This window comes from Eriocheir sinensis, chromosome 22, assembly GCF_024679095.1.
Source record: "Eriocheir sinensis breed Jianghai 21 chromosome 22, ASM2467909v1, whole genome shotgun sequence".
NCBI classification, from domain to species: domain Eukaryota; kingdom Metazoa; phylum Arthropoda; class Malacostraca; order Decapoda; family Varunidae; genus Eriocheir; species Eriocheir sinensis.
In genome coordinates, this window is record NC_066530.1 from 13240432 (window position 1) to 13254696 (window position 14265).

At 42.4% G+C, this 14265-nt stretch overlaps 1 protein-coding gene across 6 annotated transcripts in view; it reads left to right on the forward strand.

Annotated features, from left to right (window-relative positions):
- LOC127002088 (putative neural-cadherin 2) overlaps positions 1-14265 on the forward strand; it is a 267960-nt gene that overhangs the window by 204068 nt on the left and 49627 nt on the right. For all 6 annotated transcript variants that reach the window (XM_050867541.1, XM_050867544.1, XM_050867545.1 and 3 more), the window contains exons 5-7: positions 3342-3506; positions 4822-4962; positions 9834-10011. In XM_050867541.1, coding sequence (XP_050723498.1) covers positions 3342-3506; positions 4822-4962; positions 9834-10011 — 484 coding nt within the window. The remainder of the gene's footprint in view (positions 1-3341; positions 3507-4821; positions 4963-9833; positions 10012-14265) is intronic.

The window sequence follows — 14265 nt, forward strand, 5'->3', positions numbered from 1 at the left end:
ACAGGTGGTGAAGAGAGAAAAGAAGATAGACGGATAAAGATAGAGGAATTAAGGAAGAAAGGAAGAAGGAAGAAGAGGGAAAAAAGGAAGAAATGGTAAGAGGAAAGTAAAAAAAATTGAACTCGGTAACTAAAATGAAAAAAAATACTGAAGGGAAAGATAGAAAGATAAAAAAAAAAGAGAGGGAATAAAGAAGGGAGAGAATGATTTAGAAAAGGAGGAAAAAGAAAACAATGAAGTAAAATAAAATAAAACTCGGCAACTACAAAATTAAATACTGGTACTGTAGAGAAAGAGAGAAAAAGAGAAAAGAAGGAAGGGAGGAAGAAGGGAGAGAGAGAGAGAGAGAGAGAGAGAGAGAGAGAGAGAGAGAGAGAGAGAGAGAGAGAGAGAGAGAGAGAGAGAGAGAGAGAGAGAGAGAGAGATGGAAAAGAAGGAGAAAAAGGAAAAACAGAACGTAAAATACAAATGCATCTCGGAAACAATGAAATGAAAGAGAGTTGGTGAAGAGAGAAAAAAGAAGACAGAGTGAGAAAGAAAAAGGAAAGAGGGAAGAAAGAAAGGAGAAGGAGGTGGAAAAAATGAAGGGAAACAAGAAAATAAATAATGGAGCTTGGTGATTCTGAAACGAAAGAGAGATAGCGAAGAGAAAAAAAAGAAGACAGTGAGAAAGAAAGAGGAAAGGGAAGAAAGGAAGGAGAAGGAGGTGGAAAAAAGGAAGAAATTGAAAGAGGAAAATAAAAAACTAATCACGGAAACTCAGAGATGAACGAAGGATGCTGCAAAGAAAGAGAAAGATAGGTAAATAAAGACAGAGAGAAATACAGCAGGAAGGGAAGAAAGGAAGGAGAAAGAGGTGGAAAAAAGAAGAAAGGTAAACAGGAAAATAAAAAAAATAAATCACGGAAACTCAGAGATTAACGACGGATGCTGCAAAGAAGGAAAAAGATAGAAAGATAGATAGATAGATAGAGACAGAAAGAAAGAGAGCAGGAAAAGAAAGGAAGGAGAAAGAGATTGAAAAAAGGAAGAAATTGGAGAAAAAAAAATATAAATAAAAATGCAACTGGGAAAATATGAAATGAAACACAGATGCAACAAAGACAGAAAAAGATAGACAGAGACAGAGAGAAAGAGAGAGCAGGAAGGGAAGAAAGGAAGGAGAAAGAGAATGAAAAAAAGGAAAAAAACGGGTAAAAAAAGAAAATTCAAAATCAAACTGGGAAACTACGAAATGAAAAACACATGCTACAAAGAGAGAAAAAGATAGACAAAGGAAAAGAGACCAAGAAGGGAAGAAAGGAAGGAAAAAGATTGAAAAAAAGGAAGAAACTGGAAAAATCAAAAAAATAAAATAAAACTGGGAAACTATGAAATGACAGACAGATACTGGAAAGAAAAAGATGGATAGAGATAGAAAGCGAAAGAGAGGAGTGAGAGAATAGAGGGAGAAGGGAGAGAAAGATGTGAAGAAGGAGAAAACGAACCATAATAAAAAAATAAAACTCGAACACTTGAAATAAAAGATGCTGAAAAAAAGACATATAGATAGACAGAGAATAAGAGGAGAAAGGGAAGAAAGGAGGGAGATAGAGATAGAAGAAGGAAGACAAGAAACCACAGTAAAAGAAAAAAATATATACTCGGAAACTATGAAATGAGACACAGATGCTACAGAAAAGATAGATGGAGACAGAGAAAGAGAGAGAAAGAGAGGGAGATAGAGACAGACACAGGGGGAGGGGGAGGGGGTAGAAGCAGGATCCGGTCACATAATATTGGCAGTCTGTCGTTCGTTTGGCGCGGAAAAGGGATCGGAATGCATGAAAAATTCTGCTTCCTGTGTCGAGTTGTGAGGGAACTGAAGACGACGACAGCCATCAGTGTGTGTGTGTGTGTGTGTGTGTGTGTGTGTGTGTGTGTGTGTGTGTGTGTGTGTGTGTGTGTGTGTGTGTGTGTGTGTGTGTTTTTACAACAAAGGAGGCAGCTCAAGGGCACACAAAAAAAGAAAACAATAATAATAAAAAAAAAGCCCGCTACTCGCTGCTCCTAAAAAAGAAACAAAAGAGTTGGCCGAAAGCAAGATCAAATACGGGAGAGGTGTCCTGTGTGTGTGTGTGTGTGTGTGTGTGTGTGTGTGTGTGTGTGTGTGTGTGTGTGTGTGTGTGTGTGTGTGTGTGTGTGTGTGTGTTAAAAGAAGGTAAATAGTCAAATAATGTTAAAAAAAAGAAGAGGAAATTATTAAAGAAAGAGAGAAGGGATAGTTTTTCTTCTCTTTTCTTACGTCTTTTCTTCTTTTCCTTTTTTCTTTTCTCTTCTCTTCTTTCCTTTTCTTTTATTTTCTTCCCCTTTCTATTATTCTACTTTCTTCTCCTTTCTTCATTTATTTTGTTTCTTTCTCCTCTTTTTTTCTTTTCTTTTCGTTTCCTTTCATTTATTTTCTTTATTTTTCTTTTCCTTTCTCCTCTATTCTCTTCTCTCTCTCTTCGTCTTATTTTGCTTCTCAACTTTCTCATCACAAGTTTCATTTTTCTCTGCTCTCCCTTTTGTAGTTTCTCCTTTTTTTCATTTTACTTCGTCTTGCAACTCCTCCTCCTCCTTTTCCTCCTCCTCTTCTCCTCTTTCAGTCTTAAATCTTCCTCTTCCTCTTCATTTCCTCGCCTTTGTTTCTTCTTTTCATTCTTCTCATATTTCTTTCCTTCTCTCAACATTTTCATGACGGCTGAAATACTAATCCTCCTCCTCCTCCTCCTCCTCCTCTTCCTCCTCCTTCTTCTTCTCTCTTTACCACTAAAACCACTACAACTTCCTTGCCTCCCTCTGCTTTTCCTTCTTCTTTTTCTTCATTTTTGTTTTACTTTCTTTTTTTCTTTTTTTTTTCTTTTTTTTCTTTGTCTTCATTTTCTTCCCCTTACACCATCACACTCACGATCACTCTTCTTCTTGTTCTTCTTCTTCCTCTTCTTCTTCTTCTTCTTTTTCTTTTCCTCCTATTCCGTGTACCATCATCCCCATTACCACGACTTCTATTCCTCCTCCTCCTCCTTCTTTTCCTTTTTTTCCTTTCTTTCTCTCCTTCTTTCCTTTTCTTTCTTTCTTTCTTTCTTCTTTCTTCTTTTTCTTATACCCCAACTCCCAACACGACCAACAATACACCCACTAATACGATTCCTCCTCCTCCTCCTCCTCCTCCTTCTCCTCCTTCTTTTCCTTTCTTTCTCTCATTCTCTCCTTTTCTTTCTTTCTTTCTTCTTTCTTCTTTTCCTTATACCCCAACAATACTCCCACTAATACGATTTCCCCTCCCCTTCCTCCTCCTCCTCCTCCTCCTCCTCCTGCAGTACGAGCTGGTGGTGGAAGCGAGAGCAGGGGAGGAAAGCAGCCAGGCGCGGGTCGTCGTGAGGGTAGAGGACTTGAACGACCACGCGCCCGTCTTCCCCACGACCCTCCACGAGACGCAGATCACTGAGGAGGACGACCGACACCTGCCCAAGACGATACTAACGGTGAGGGAGCGAGAGATAGATAGATAGATAGATAGATAGATAGCGATAGAGAGAGGGGTTGGGAAGGGAGGGAAAGGAAAAGAGGATAGGAGGAGACGAAAGGAAAGGGAAAAGAGAGAGAGAGAGAGAGAGAGAGAGAGAGAGAGAGAGAGAGAGAGAGAGAGAGAGAGAGAGAGAGAGAGAGAGAGAGAGAGAGAGAGAGAGAGAGAGAGAGAGAGAGAGAGAGAGAATTTAATGACGGCGAGGGAGCGAGAACTTAATATTTTTACACCTGTTCGTTTTTTTTACCTGTTCCCGTTAATTAGTTTAGAGTTAACCGCTTCCAGGTGAGGCAATTAATATCTTAAACCTTTTCCCTCTTCATTTTACAGTCTTATATTGGTTCATCTTTTGTTACTTACGAGTTTTCTTCATTTATGTTTCCCTGTTTGTTCACCTGTTTGTCTTAATTAAGAACACAGGTAAGGTGAAGGTGAGGTATGATATTTGATATCTAAAACTTTTTCTCTCTTCATTTTACAGTCTTATATTGGTTCATATTTTGTTCCTTATGAGTTTTCTTTATTTATGTTTCCCTGTTTGTTCACCTGTCTGTCTTAATTAAGGAACACAGGTAAGGTGAAGGTGATAGATGATATGCAAAAACAGTAACAATAGGTAAATAAACTCTTTTTCTATTCACCTTTCCGTCTAATGCCTCTTAATGACCTTTTATAAAGACTAACTTTTCTACATACAAAAAAACTTTCCAAGACACTAAAACCCTTTCTCCTCTCTTCGAATCCTCTTACAAAGAATCTGAGGCTCTTGAAAAAGTACTCGATCCTCTCAATAGACTCTTAAAAGTATCCAATCCTCTCTCTCCCGTGCAGCAAGTGACGACGAGGGATGCAGACTCCTAAAAAAGTATCCATTTCTCTCTTTACAGCCCTAAAACGTACCCTATCCCCTCTCTACGGTCCTAAAAGGTATTCAATCCCGTCTATAAGGTCTTGAAAACTACCCAACTCTCTTTCTCCTCCGTGCAGCAAGGATCCAAACGCCTAAAAAAGTATCCATTTCTCTCTATATAGCCCTAAAAGGTATCCAATCCCCTCATTACGGTCATAAAAGGCATCCAATCCCATCTATGAGGCCTTGAAAACTACCCAACTCTCTCCCTCCTCCGTGCAGCGTGACGGCGACAGATGCAAAGAATCCATTTCTCTCTATACAGTCCTAAAACGTGCCCTATCCCCTCTCTGCAGTCCTAAAAGGTATCCAATCCCGTCTATAAGGTCTTGAAACTACCCAACTCTCTTTCTCCTCCGTGCAGCAAGTGACGGCGACGGACGCAGACGCCGGCGACTTCGGGCAGCTCACGTACAGCCTGTCTGGGGACGGCGTGGACGGTGAGGACGGGGAGGACTCAGCCTTCGCCATTGACCCTCTGACGGGGGCTATCCGGCTACTGAGGGTGCGTAAGGGGGGAAGGGGGGAGGGGGAGGGAAGGGGGAGGGATGAGGAGGAAGGGGGAAGGGGAAGGGAAGGGGGATGCTTGAGGAGGAATGGGGTAGGTTGTGATGAGAGGGTTGAAGAAGGAAAAGTGAGATAGAAAGGAAAGAAAGAGTAGGAAGGAAGGGGGGTGGGAGAGGAAGGGAATGGGAGGAAACTGGATAAGGAAGGAAGGGGAGGAAAAGGATGGGGTGAGATGTGAGGGGATAGGGAGGAAAGGGTGGGGTTGAGGGGAATGTTGAGGAAGGAAGGGGATGGGAGGAAGGGAGGAAAGGGATGGGAAGGAAGGGGTGCGTTGTAGAAGAAGGGGATACGGAGGAAGAGGGTGGATAGTGATGGGAGTGTTGAGGAAGGAAGGGGGGAGGTTGTGGAAGAAGGGGATACGGAGGAAGAGGGTATGGGCTGTGATGGGAGTGTTGAGGAAGGAGGGGAGAGGCAAGAGAAAGAAGGGGATGGGAAAGAAGGGGGTAGCTTGTGGAAGAAGGGGATGGAGAGAAAGGGGGAGGGATGTGAGGGGAGTGTTGAGGAATGACGGGAGAGGCAAGAGAAGGAACGGGGGTAGGTTGTTTAAGAATGGGATGCAAGGGAAGGGTATGGGATGTGAGGGGAGAGTTGAGGAAGGGTATGGGATGTGAGGGGAGAGTTGAGGAAGGGTATGGGATGTGAGGGAGAGTCGAGGAAGGGGATGGGATGTACACGTTTATCTTGCTTGTCAGGGAGCTTCTTCAATGGTCTGTCTATCAATCGTCTGTTTTGTTTGCTAATTCAGTCTCTTCTTTTCCTTATTCATGTTCTACTGTTCTTTTCTTCGCTGTCTTTAACTTAGGCTTATTTTTCTTTCGTTTTTTTGCGACTTTCTTTTTTTGTTTTGTTTGTTTGTGATTGTCTGCTTGTTTTTCGCTCTATTCTTCTTCTTCTTCTTCTTCTTCTTCTTCTTCTTCTTCTTCTTTGTCTGTCTTGTTTATTTTCATTGTTTTTCCTTCTTCCTCGTCTTCTTCATCGTCTTTTTTTCTCTCCTCCTCCTCCTTCTCTTCTTCTTCTTCATCGTCTGTCTTGTTTAGTATAATTATTTTTCCTTCTTCCTCTTCATCTCCTTCGTCCTTTTTCTCTCTCCAACTCCTCTTCTTCATCTTTATCTTCTTTGTTTATTATTATTGTTTTCCTTCCTCCTCGTCTTCTTCATCGTCCTTTTTCTCCTTCTTTCTTCTCCTCTTCCTCCTCTTCATCTTCTTAAGTGAGGTGCAACAGGAGAAGAATATAAACAGCTTAATTAATTGCTTTTCAAGGGGGGAAGTAATAACGACGATACCTTGCTTAATTTTCATCTCATTTACCTCTTCGTGTACCTCATCCTTATCGTCCTCCTCATCCTCCTTCTTTTTCTTTTTCTTTTCCTTTTCCTTTTTTTCTTTTTTCTTTTTCTTTTCCTTATTCTTTTTCTTTTACCTTTTCTTTTTCCTTTTCTTTTTCCTTTTCTTATTCTTCTCTTTCATTTTCTTCTTCTTCTTCTTCTTCTTCTTCTTCATTTACATATTTTTTTTCTTTTCTTCTATATAAACTTTTTTTCTTAATTTTCAAACCTTTTTTTTTCTTTTACATATCTTTACATAATTTTTCTTCTCTTCAATATATATATAGATATATATATATATATATATATATATATATATATATATATATATATATATATATATATATATATATATTTTTTTTTTCTCTCCTGTATATAACTTTTCTTCTTTTTTCATACTTTTTTCTTCTTTTTCTCTTTTATATACATTTTCCTCCTTCTTCACACACCTTTTTTTCTTCATTTCTATATACCTTTTACTTTTACCTTTGCTGGATACCTTTTTCTTCTTTGTTTTCATATGTTTTGTTCTTTTCTTTTACATATCTTATTCCTCCTTCACACATTCTTTTTTCTCTTTTTCTCTCCTCTCTTCATGCACTTTTTCCTCCTCTTCTTTCATATACCTCTTTCTTCCCTTTTCTTCTTTTCCTCTCCTTTACATCGTCCTCAACACAAAAGGAAACGTTATAAATAGCATTATAATCACCACACACAAATTGGCACAGAAGCTTCTCCTCTTCCTTCTATAGCAACACTGATTCCTAACTCCAAGCTCCTTTCATCCAACCAACCAGTCACCGTAGCCTTGGAAGAGGGGCCGGGGATTATGAACCAACTTACATTCCTATTCCAAGTATCAAACGTTCGGAGCTCTTCTTAGAACGTTTTTCAATACTTCGGGCTAGCATACGTGTTTTTCCCGTTCAGAGCGCGGAAGCCTTGCAAAACTACCGTCAGAGTCAGAAAGCAACCCATGGAAACACCAACACCTGCGAGAGCCTTTTGAAGTTGATGGACTAAGCCTTCGAAGAGTTTGATATAGCTCGGTATTATAAGACACTTTCGTTTCTCACATCAGCTATTTTTAAAGGTCAAAGGGGGGGTCAGTCGGGTTCTTAATGAGTGTTCCTTGAGGTTCACGGTACAGAAGAAGGGTCAGCTATCTCTAAAGGTCACAGAGGGGGTCAGGCGGGTTCTAAATGAGTGTTTCTTGAGGTTCACGGTACAGAAGAAGGGTCAGCTATCTCTAAAGGTCACAGAGGAGGTCAGGCGGGTTCTAAATGAGTGTTTCTTGAGGTTCACGGTACAGAAGAAGGGTCAGCTATCTCTAAAGGTCACAGATGGGGTCAGTCGGGTTCTTAATGAGTGTTTCTTGAGGTTCACGGTACAGAAGAAGGGTCAGCTATCTCCAAAGGTCACAGAGGTGGTCAGTCGGGCCTAAATGAGTGTTTCTTGAGGTTCACGGTACAGAAGAAGGGTCAGCTATCTCTAAAGGTCACAGAGGTGGTCAGTCGGGCCTAAATGAGTGTTTCTTGAGGTTCACGGTACAGAAGAAGGGTCAGCTATCTCCAAAGGTCACAGAGGTGGTCAGTCGGGCCTAAATGAGTGTTTCTTGAGGTTCACGGTACAGAAGAAGGGTCAGCTATCTCTAAAGGTCACAGAGGTGGTCAGTCGGGCCTAAATGAGTGTTTCTTGAGGTTCACGGTACAGAAGAAGGGTCAGCTATCTCTAAAGGTCACAGAGGGGGTCAGTCGGGCCTAAATGAGTGTTTCTTGAGGTTCACGGTACAGAAGAAGGGTCAGCTATCTCTAAAGGTCACAGAGGGGGTCAGTCGGGCCTAAATGAGTGTTTCTTGAGGTTCACGGTACAGAAGAAGGGTCAGCTATCTCTAAAGGTCACAGAGGGGGTCAGGTGGGTTCTAAATGAGTGTTTCTTGAGGTTCACGGTACAGAAGAAGGGTCAGCTATCTCTAAAGGTCACAGAGGGGGTCAGGCGGGGTCTAAATGAGTGTTTCTTGAGGTTCACGGTACAGAAGAAGGGTCAGCTATCTCTAAAGGTCACAGAGGGGGTCAGACGGGTTCTAAATGAGTGTTTCTTGAGGTTCACGGTACAGAAGAAGGGTCAGCTATCTCTAAAGGTCACAGAGGGGGTCAGACGGGTTCTAAATGAGTGTTTCTTGAGGTTCACGGTACAGAAGAAGGGTCAGCTATCTCTAAAGGTCAAAGAGGGGGTCAGTCGGGTTCTAAATGAGTGTTTCTTGAGGTTCACGGTACAGAAGAAGGGTCAGCTATCTCTAAAGGTCAAAGAGGGGGTCAGTCGGGTTCTTAATGAGTGTTCCTTGAGGTTCACGGTACAGAAGGGTCAGCTATCTCCAAAGGTCACAGAGGTGGTCAGTCGGGTCTAAATGAGTGTTCCTTGAGGTTCACGGTACATAAGAAGGGTCACGCTACTACCAGGGTCATAAAACTACTACTGGAAATGCCTACCACTCAATATGTGTTCTTGGGCGACTAAGGTTTTTACAAGGCAGGGGTAGAGGAGGAGGATAAGGCGGGGTGAGGGATGGGTGTGACAGGGGTGACTCGCGTGTTCTCTTTGGCATAATAATTGTTGGGTGTCTGATGGATGAGCGGCAAAACGAAGACACCCACCTCTCATCCATCTTGTGTTCCCCCTTCCCCCTATCCCCCTTTCTACCTCCCCTCCTCCCCCCCCTCCTCCTCCTATTACTACTGCTACCTCTCTGCTTCCTGTTCCTCTGTCTGTCTTTCTGTCTGTCGCATTGTCTGTCTGTCTACTTGTCTCTGTGATCCAGCTGTTGTTTATTCACTTTGCCTTGCTGTCTTTGTCTCGTTGTGTCTGTCTGTTCCTATTATTTGTTTCTTCTTCGTTCATTCTATCTGTCTGTCTCTATTCGTCTGTCTCTGTCCCTGTCTGTCTCTATTCGTCTGTCTGTCCCTGTCTGTCTCTGTCCCTGTCTGTCTCTATTCGTCTGTCTGTCCCTGTCTGTCTCTGTCCCTGTCTGTCTCTATTCGTCTGTCTCTGCCCCTGTCTGTCTCTGTCCCTGTCTGTCTCTGTCCCTGTCTGTCTCTATTCTTCTGTCTGTCCCTGTCTGTCTCTATTCGTCTGTCTCTGTCCCTGTCTGTCTCTATTCGTCTGTCTCTGTCCCTGTCTGTCTCTATTCTTCTGTCTGTCCCTGTCTGTCTCTATTCGTCTGTCTCTGTCCCTGTCTGTCTCTATTCGTCTGTCTCTGTCCCTGTCTGTCTCTATTCGTCTGTCTCTGTCCCTGTCTGTCTCTGTCACTGTCTCTCTGTCTGCCTCTCTCTATACTTCTGTTCTTATCCAGAGTTCATTTTCTCTGTCTTTTGGCCTATTTTGTCAAGTTCTCTCTCTCTCTCTGTGTGTCTGTCTGTCTCTTTCTTTTCAATCTTTCCCCTCTCACCCCCAAGTTAACCTCTCCTCCCTCCCCTCCCCCGCAGCCCCTGGACCGTGATCCCCCCCACGGACGAGCCCAGTGGCGCCTGCGGGTGACGGCCACGGACGGGCAGCTGGAGGCACACACCGACGTCCGTGTTAACGTTAAGGACGTCAACGATAACGCCCCGTACTTCCCCGCCGCCACCACCACCGCCGCCGTCTCCGAGGACACGCCCAAAGGTAGGTGATGGGGAAGGGAGGGAGGGGAATGTTAGGGTAAGTGATGGGTAGGGGAAGCAGGGGAATGTTAGGGTAAGTTATGGGTAGGGGAGGGAGGGGAATGTTAGGGTAAGTTATGGATAGGGAGCGCAGGGGATGTTTGGGTAAGTGATGGGTAGGGAACGCAGGGGATTGTTAGGGTAAATTATGGGTAGGGGAACGCAAGGGAATGTTAGGGTAAGGATGTGATATGTTAAGGTAAGAATCTTAACGTTAGGGAAGGGAGGGATAGAGTTAAGGAAAGGTAAGAAGTGCAGTATTAAGGTAAGAGGTGAACTTTTTTGGGTAAGGAATTGATGTTAAGGTAAGTAGTGAAATATTAGGGTAAGAAGGTAAAGGTTAGGGAAGGAAGGGAGGGTAAGGAGTGATATGTTAAGGTAAGGAAATGTGAAAGGTAAGTTGAGAAGTGTTAAGGTAAGTACTGAAATGTTAAGGAAAGAGGTGAAATTTTAGGGTAAGGATTGAAATGTTAGGGTAAGGATTTAAAGGTTAGGGTAAGGAGAGTGTGTTGGGGTAAGGAGGTAAATTAAATGAGAGTGAAAGGATGTGAAGTTGAAATGTTAAGGTAAGAATTTAATGTTAGGGAAGGAAGGGAGGGAAGGGAAGGAAGGGTAGGGATTGGTATGTTAGGGTAAGGAGAGAAATGAGAGGTAAGTGTAGGGTAAAGAGGTAAGGAAGGAAGGGTAGGGAGTGGTATGTTGGGGTAAGGAGAAATGATAGGTAAATGTAAGGTAAGAAGGTATGAAAGGAAGGGTAGGGAGTGGTATGTTGGGGTAAGGAGGGAAATGAAAGGCAAATGTAAGGTAAAGAGGGAAGGAAGGAAGGGTAGGGAGTGGTATGTTAGGGTAAGGAGAAATGATAGGTAAATGTAAGGTAAGAAGGTATGAAAGGAAGGGTAGGGAGTGGTATGTTAGGGTAAGGAGAGAAATGAAAGGTAAGTGTAGGGTAAAGAGGTAAGAAAGGAAGGGTAGGGAGTGGTATGTTAGGGTAAGGAGAGAAATGAAAGGTAAGTGTAGGGTAAAGAGGTAAGGAAGGGAGGGTAGGGAGTGGTATGTTAGGGTAAGGAGAAATGATAGGTAAGTGTAAGGTAAGGATGGAAGGGAAGGGAGTGGTATGTTAGGGTAAGGAGAGAAATGAAAGGCAAATGTAAGGTAAAGACGTAAGAAAGGAAGGCCAGGGAGTGGTATGTTGGGGTAAGGAGAAATGATAGGTAAGTGTAAGGTAAGGCTGGAAGGGAAGGGAGTGGTATGTTAGGGCAAGGAGAGATATGAAAGGCAAATGAAAGGTAAAGAGGGAAGGAAGGAAGGGTAGGGCGTGGTATGTTAGGGTAAGGAGAGATGATAGATAAGTGTAAGGTAAGGAAGGAAGGGAAGGGAGTGGTATGTTAGGGCAAGGAGAGATATGAAAGGCAAATGAAAGGTAAAGAGGGAAGGAAGGAAGGGTAGGGAGTGGTATGTTAGGGTAAGGAGAGATGATAGGTAAGTGTAAGGTAAGAAGGTAAACGGAGCGACTGAAATAACGTGACAGACCGAAATCATTGAGTTTTGCGTGATCGAAATAAGAAACATCAGTGTCAGAAATATCCTCCCCTTCCTTCTCCTCCCCTCCCACTTCTTCTCTCCCCTCTAATCCTCTCTCTCCATTCCCTTCGTCTCTTCCTTCCCTCCCCTCTCATCTCTTCTGTTCCCTCTCTTCCGTCTATTTCTCTTCTCTCTCTTTCCCTTCTCCCGTCATTCCTCCCTCTCATTCTCTCCCTCTTCCATCCCTTCTCCTCTTTTTTTCCCCTTTTCCCTTACAAATATCCCTCCCATCTCTTCTGTTCCCTCTCTTCCGTCTATTTCTTCTCTCTCTCTTTCCTTTCTCCCGTCATTCCTCCCTCTCATCCTCTCCCTCTCCCACCCCTTTCCCCTCCTTTTTTTTCCCTTTTCCCTTACAAATATCCCTCCCATCTCTTCTGTTCCCTCTCTTCCGTCTATCTCTCTTCTCTCTCTTTCCCTTCTCCCGTCATTCCACCCTCTCATTCTCTCCCTCTTCCATCCCTTCTCCTCTTTTTTCCCCATTTCCCTTACAAATATCCCTCCCATCTCTTCTGTTCCCTCTCTTCCGTCTATTTCTTCTCTCTCTTTTCTTTCTCTCCTCATACCTCCCTTTCATCCTCTCCCTCTCCCTCCCCTTTCCCTCTTTTTTTTACCTTTTCCTTTAAAAATATCACTCTCTTCTCTGCTCTTCACATCTTCCTTCACATCTTCTCATCTCCTTTTTTTCTCCTTCCCTCTATCCCCCTTTCATCTCCTCTCATCCTCCCCCCTCCTTTAGTCTTTCTCCTTTGTCTTTCCCATCTTTCAATCTCTTTCTTCTTCTTCTCTTTCCTCGTCCATTCTTTTCTTCATCTACCTTTCCTCCCTCCTTCCCCTTCTCTCCTTTTCCCCTTCACTTCTTTACCTATTTGTCTCTTCTTTCTCCCTCTCTCTACCTCCCTTCCCTTTCACTTATCCATCCCTCTCTTCCCCTCCCTTCCTTCCTACCTACTCTTCCTCTCTTTTCCCTTCCCTTATACGAAGAAAAAACATCATCCCCCTCCTCTTTCTATATCCACTTTCTCCTTCCATTCTTCTCTGCCCTCTCCTCCTCCTCTCCCCTACCTCTATACGAAGAAAAAACGTTACCCCCTCCTCTTTCTATCTCCTATTTCTCCTTCCCTTCTTCTCTTCCCTCTCCTCCTCCTCCTCTCCCCCTTCCCCTCACGAAGATAAAACGTCAGTAGCATACCTGAGTAGCCTCGGGTTCTCACGCTGCCGCTGACACCAACCTGCGTTTCTACCTGCCTCTCCGTCTGGCTCGCGTCCGCCTTACCTGAGGGCGAGGAAGAGAAAAGAATACACGATTTTACAAGCATACAGGTGTTCCGGAGTCTTTGTTTTGTTTACTGACACAAGAAAAATGTATTACGTATGCAAGTTAGTGTTTACATGGAGGTGAGTGAGGGAGAGTAAAGAGTATGAGAATGGTGAGAGTGACAGGTAAAGGTGTGAAAGAGTGAGAGTGAAGAAGATATAAACAGAGGAAAATAAAAAGGAAAATGTGAAGAAAAGTTAAGTGAGGGAGGGGGGGGGGGGTAGTAAGGAGTATGCGAAAGGGAAATAACAGGTAAATGGTGAGTGAAAGTGATCGAAAGTGAAGGAAATAAAATATAAAGGAAAGTAAGGAGTAGAGGAAGGAAAGCTAAGAATGGCTAGATGGAAGTGAAGGAGAGAGAGTAAAGAATATGGGAATGAAGGAAGGAAGGAATGGAAGAAATAAGGAATGAAAGGAAATGGCAGATATAGGTTTGACAGAGTGTGGAAGTCAAGAACATAAAAAAAGGAAGGAAAGAAGGGAAATTAAAAGGAAGTTAACAAAGAGTAAATGTAAAGGGAAGTATGGGAGAGTAAGAAATATAGGAAATGGAGTGAAATGACAGGCAAAAAGATGATCGAGAATAAAGGAAAATAAAAGGAAAATAAAAGAAAATCTGAAATAAAGGAAAGGAGATGGGGAAAGGGGAAAGAATGTTAAGAAAATGAGAAGTAAAGAGAAGTAAAAGGACAAAAAGTTGAGCAAAAATAAGTGAAGAATAGAAGAAACGAAAGTAAAGTAAGAGAAAAATTAAAGGAAGTGAAGAAAAATATTAATAGAGGAGAGGAAATCTGAAATAAAGGAAAGGAGATGAACAAAGGGGAAAGAAAGTAAATAATATGAGAAGTTAAGAGAAGAAGAAGGCCAAAAAGTTGAGGAAAAGTGAAAAATAGAAGAAACGAAAGTAAAGTAAGAGAGAAATTAAGGAAGGTGAAGAAAAATATTAATAAAGGCGAGTAAAATAATAAGTAAATAAAATAACAAATAAATGAGAGTAAAAGGGAAATTAAAGTAGATATAAGTAGGTGAAGGAAGAAAAGTAGAGAATATAAACAAATAGAAGAAAAGTAACGAGTAAAATGAGAAAAAAAGAAAGAAAAAGTGAGGGAAAGTAGAGAAACTGTGACAAGGGAAGGAAAAAAAATTACAGAAAAATGTGACAGACAAACTAATGTGGAAGAGTGGAAAGGCAAAGCTGTAGGATTCATTATCAGGGAGAGAGTTCAATATGTTTTTTTTACATTTCTCTCTCTCTCTCTCTGATTATTTGTTTAGTGTCAAATGTGGTGCCCCGCGAGCCGCGACACCACTCGTGTCATC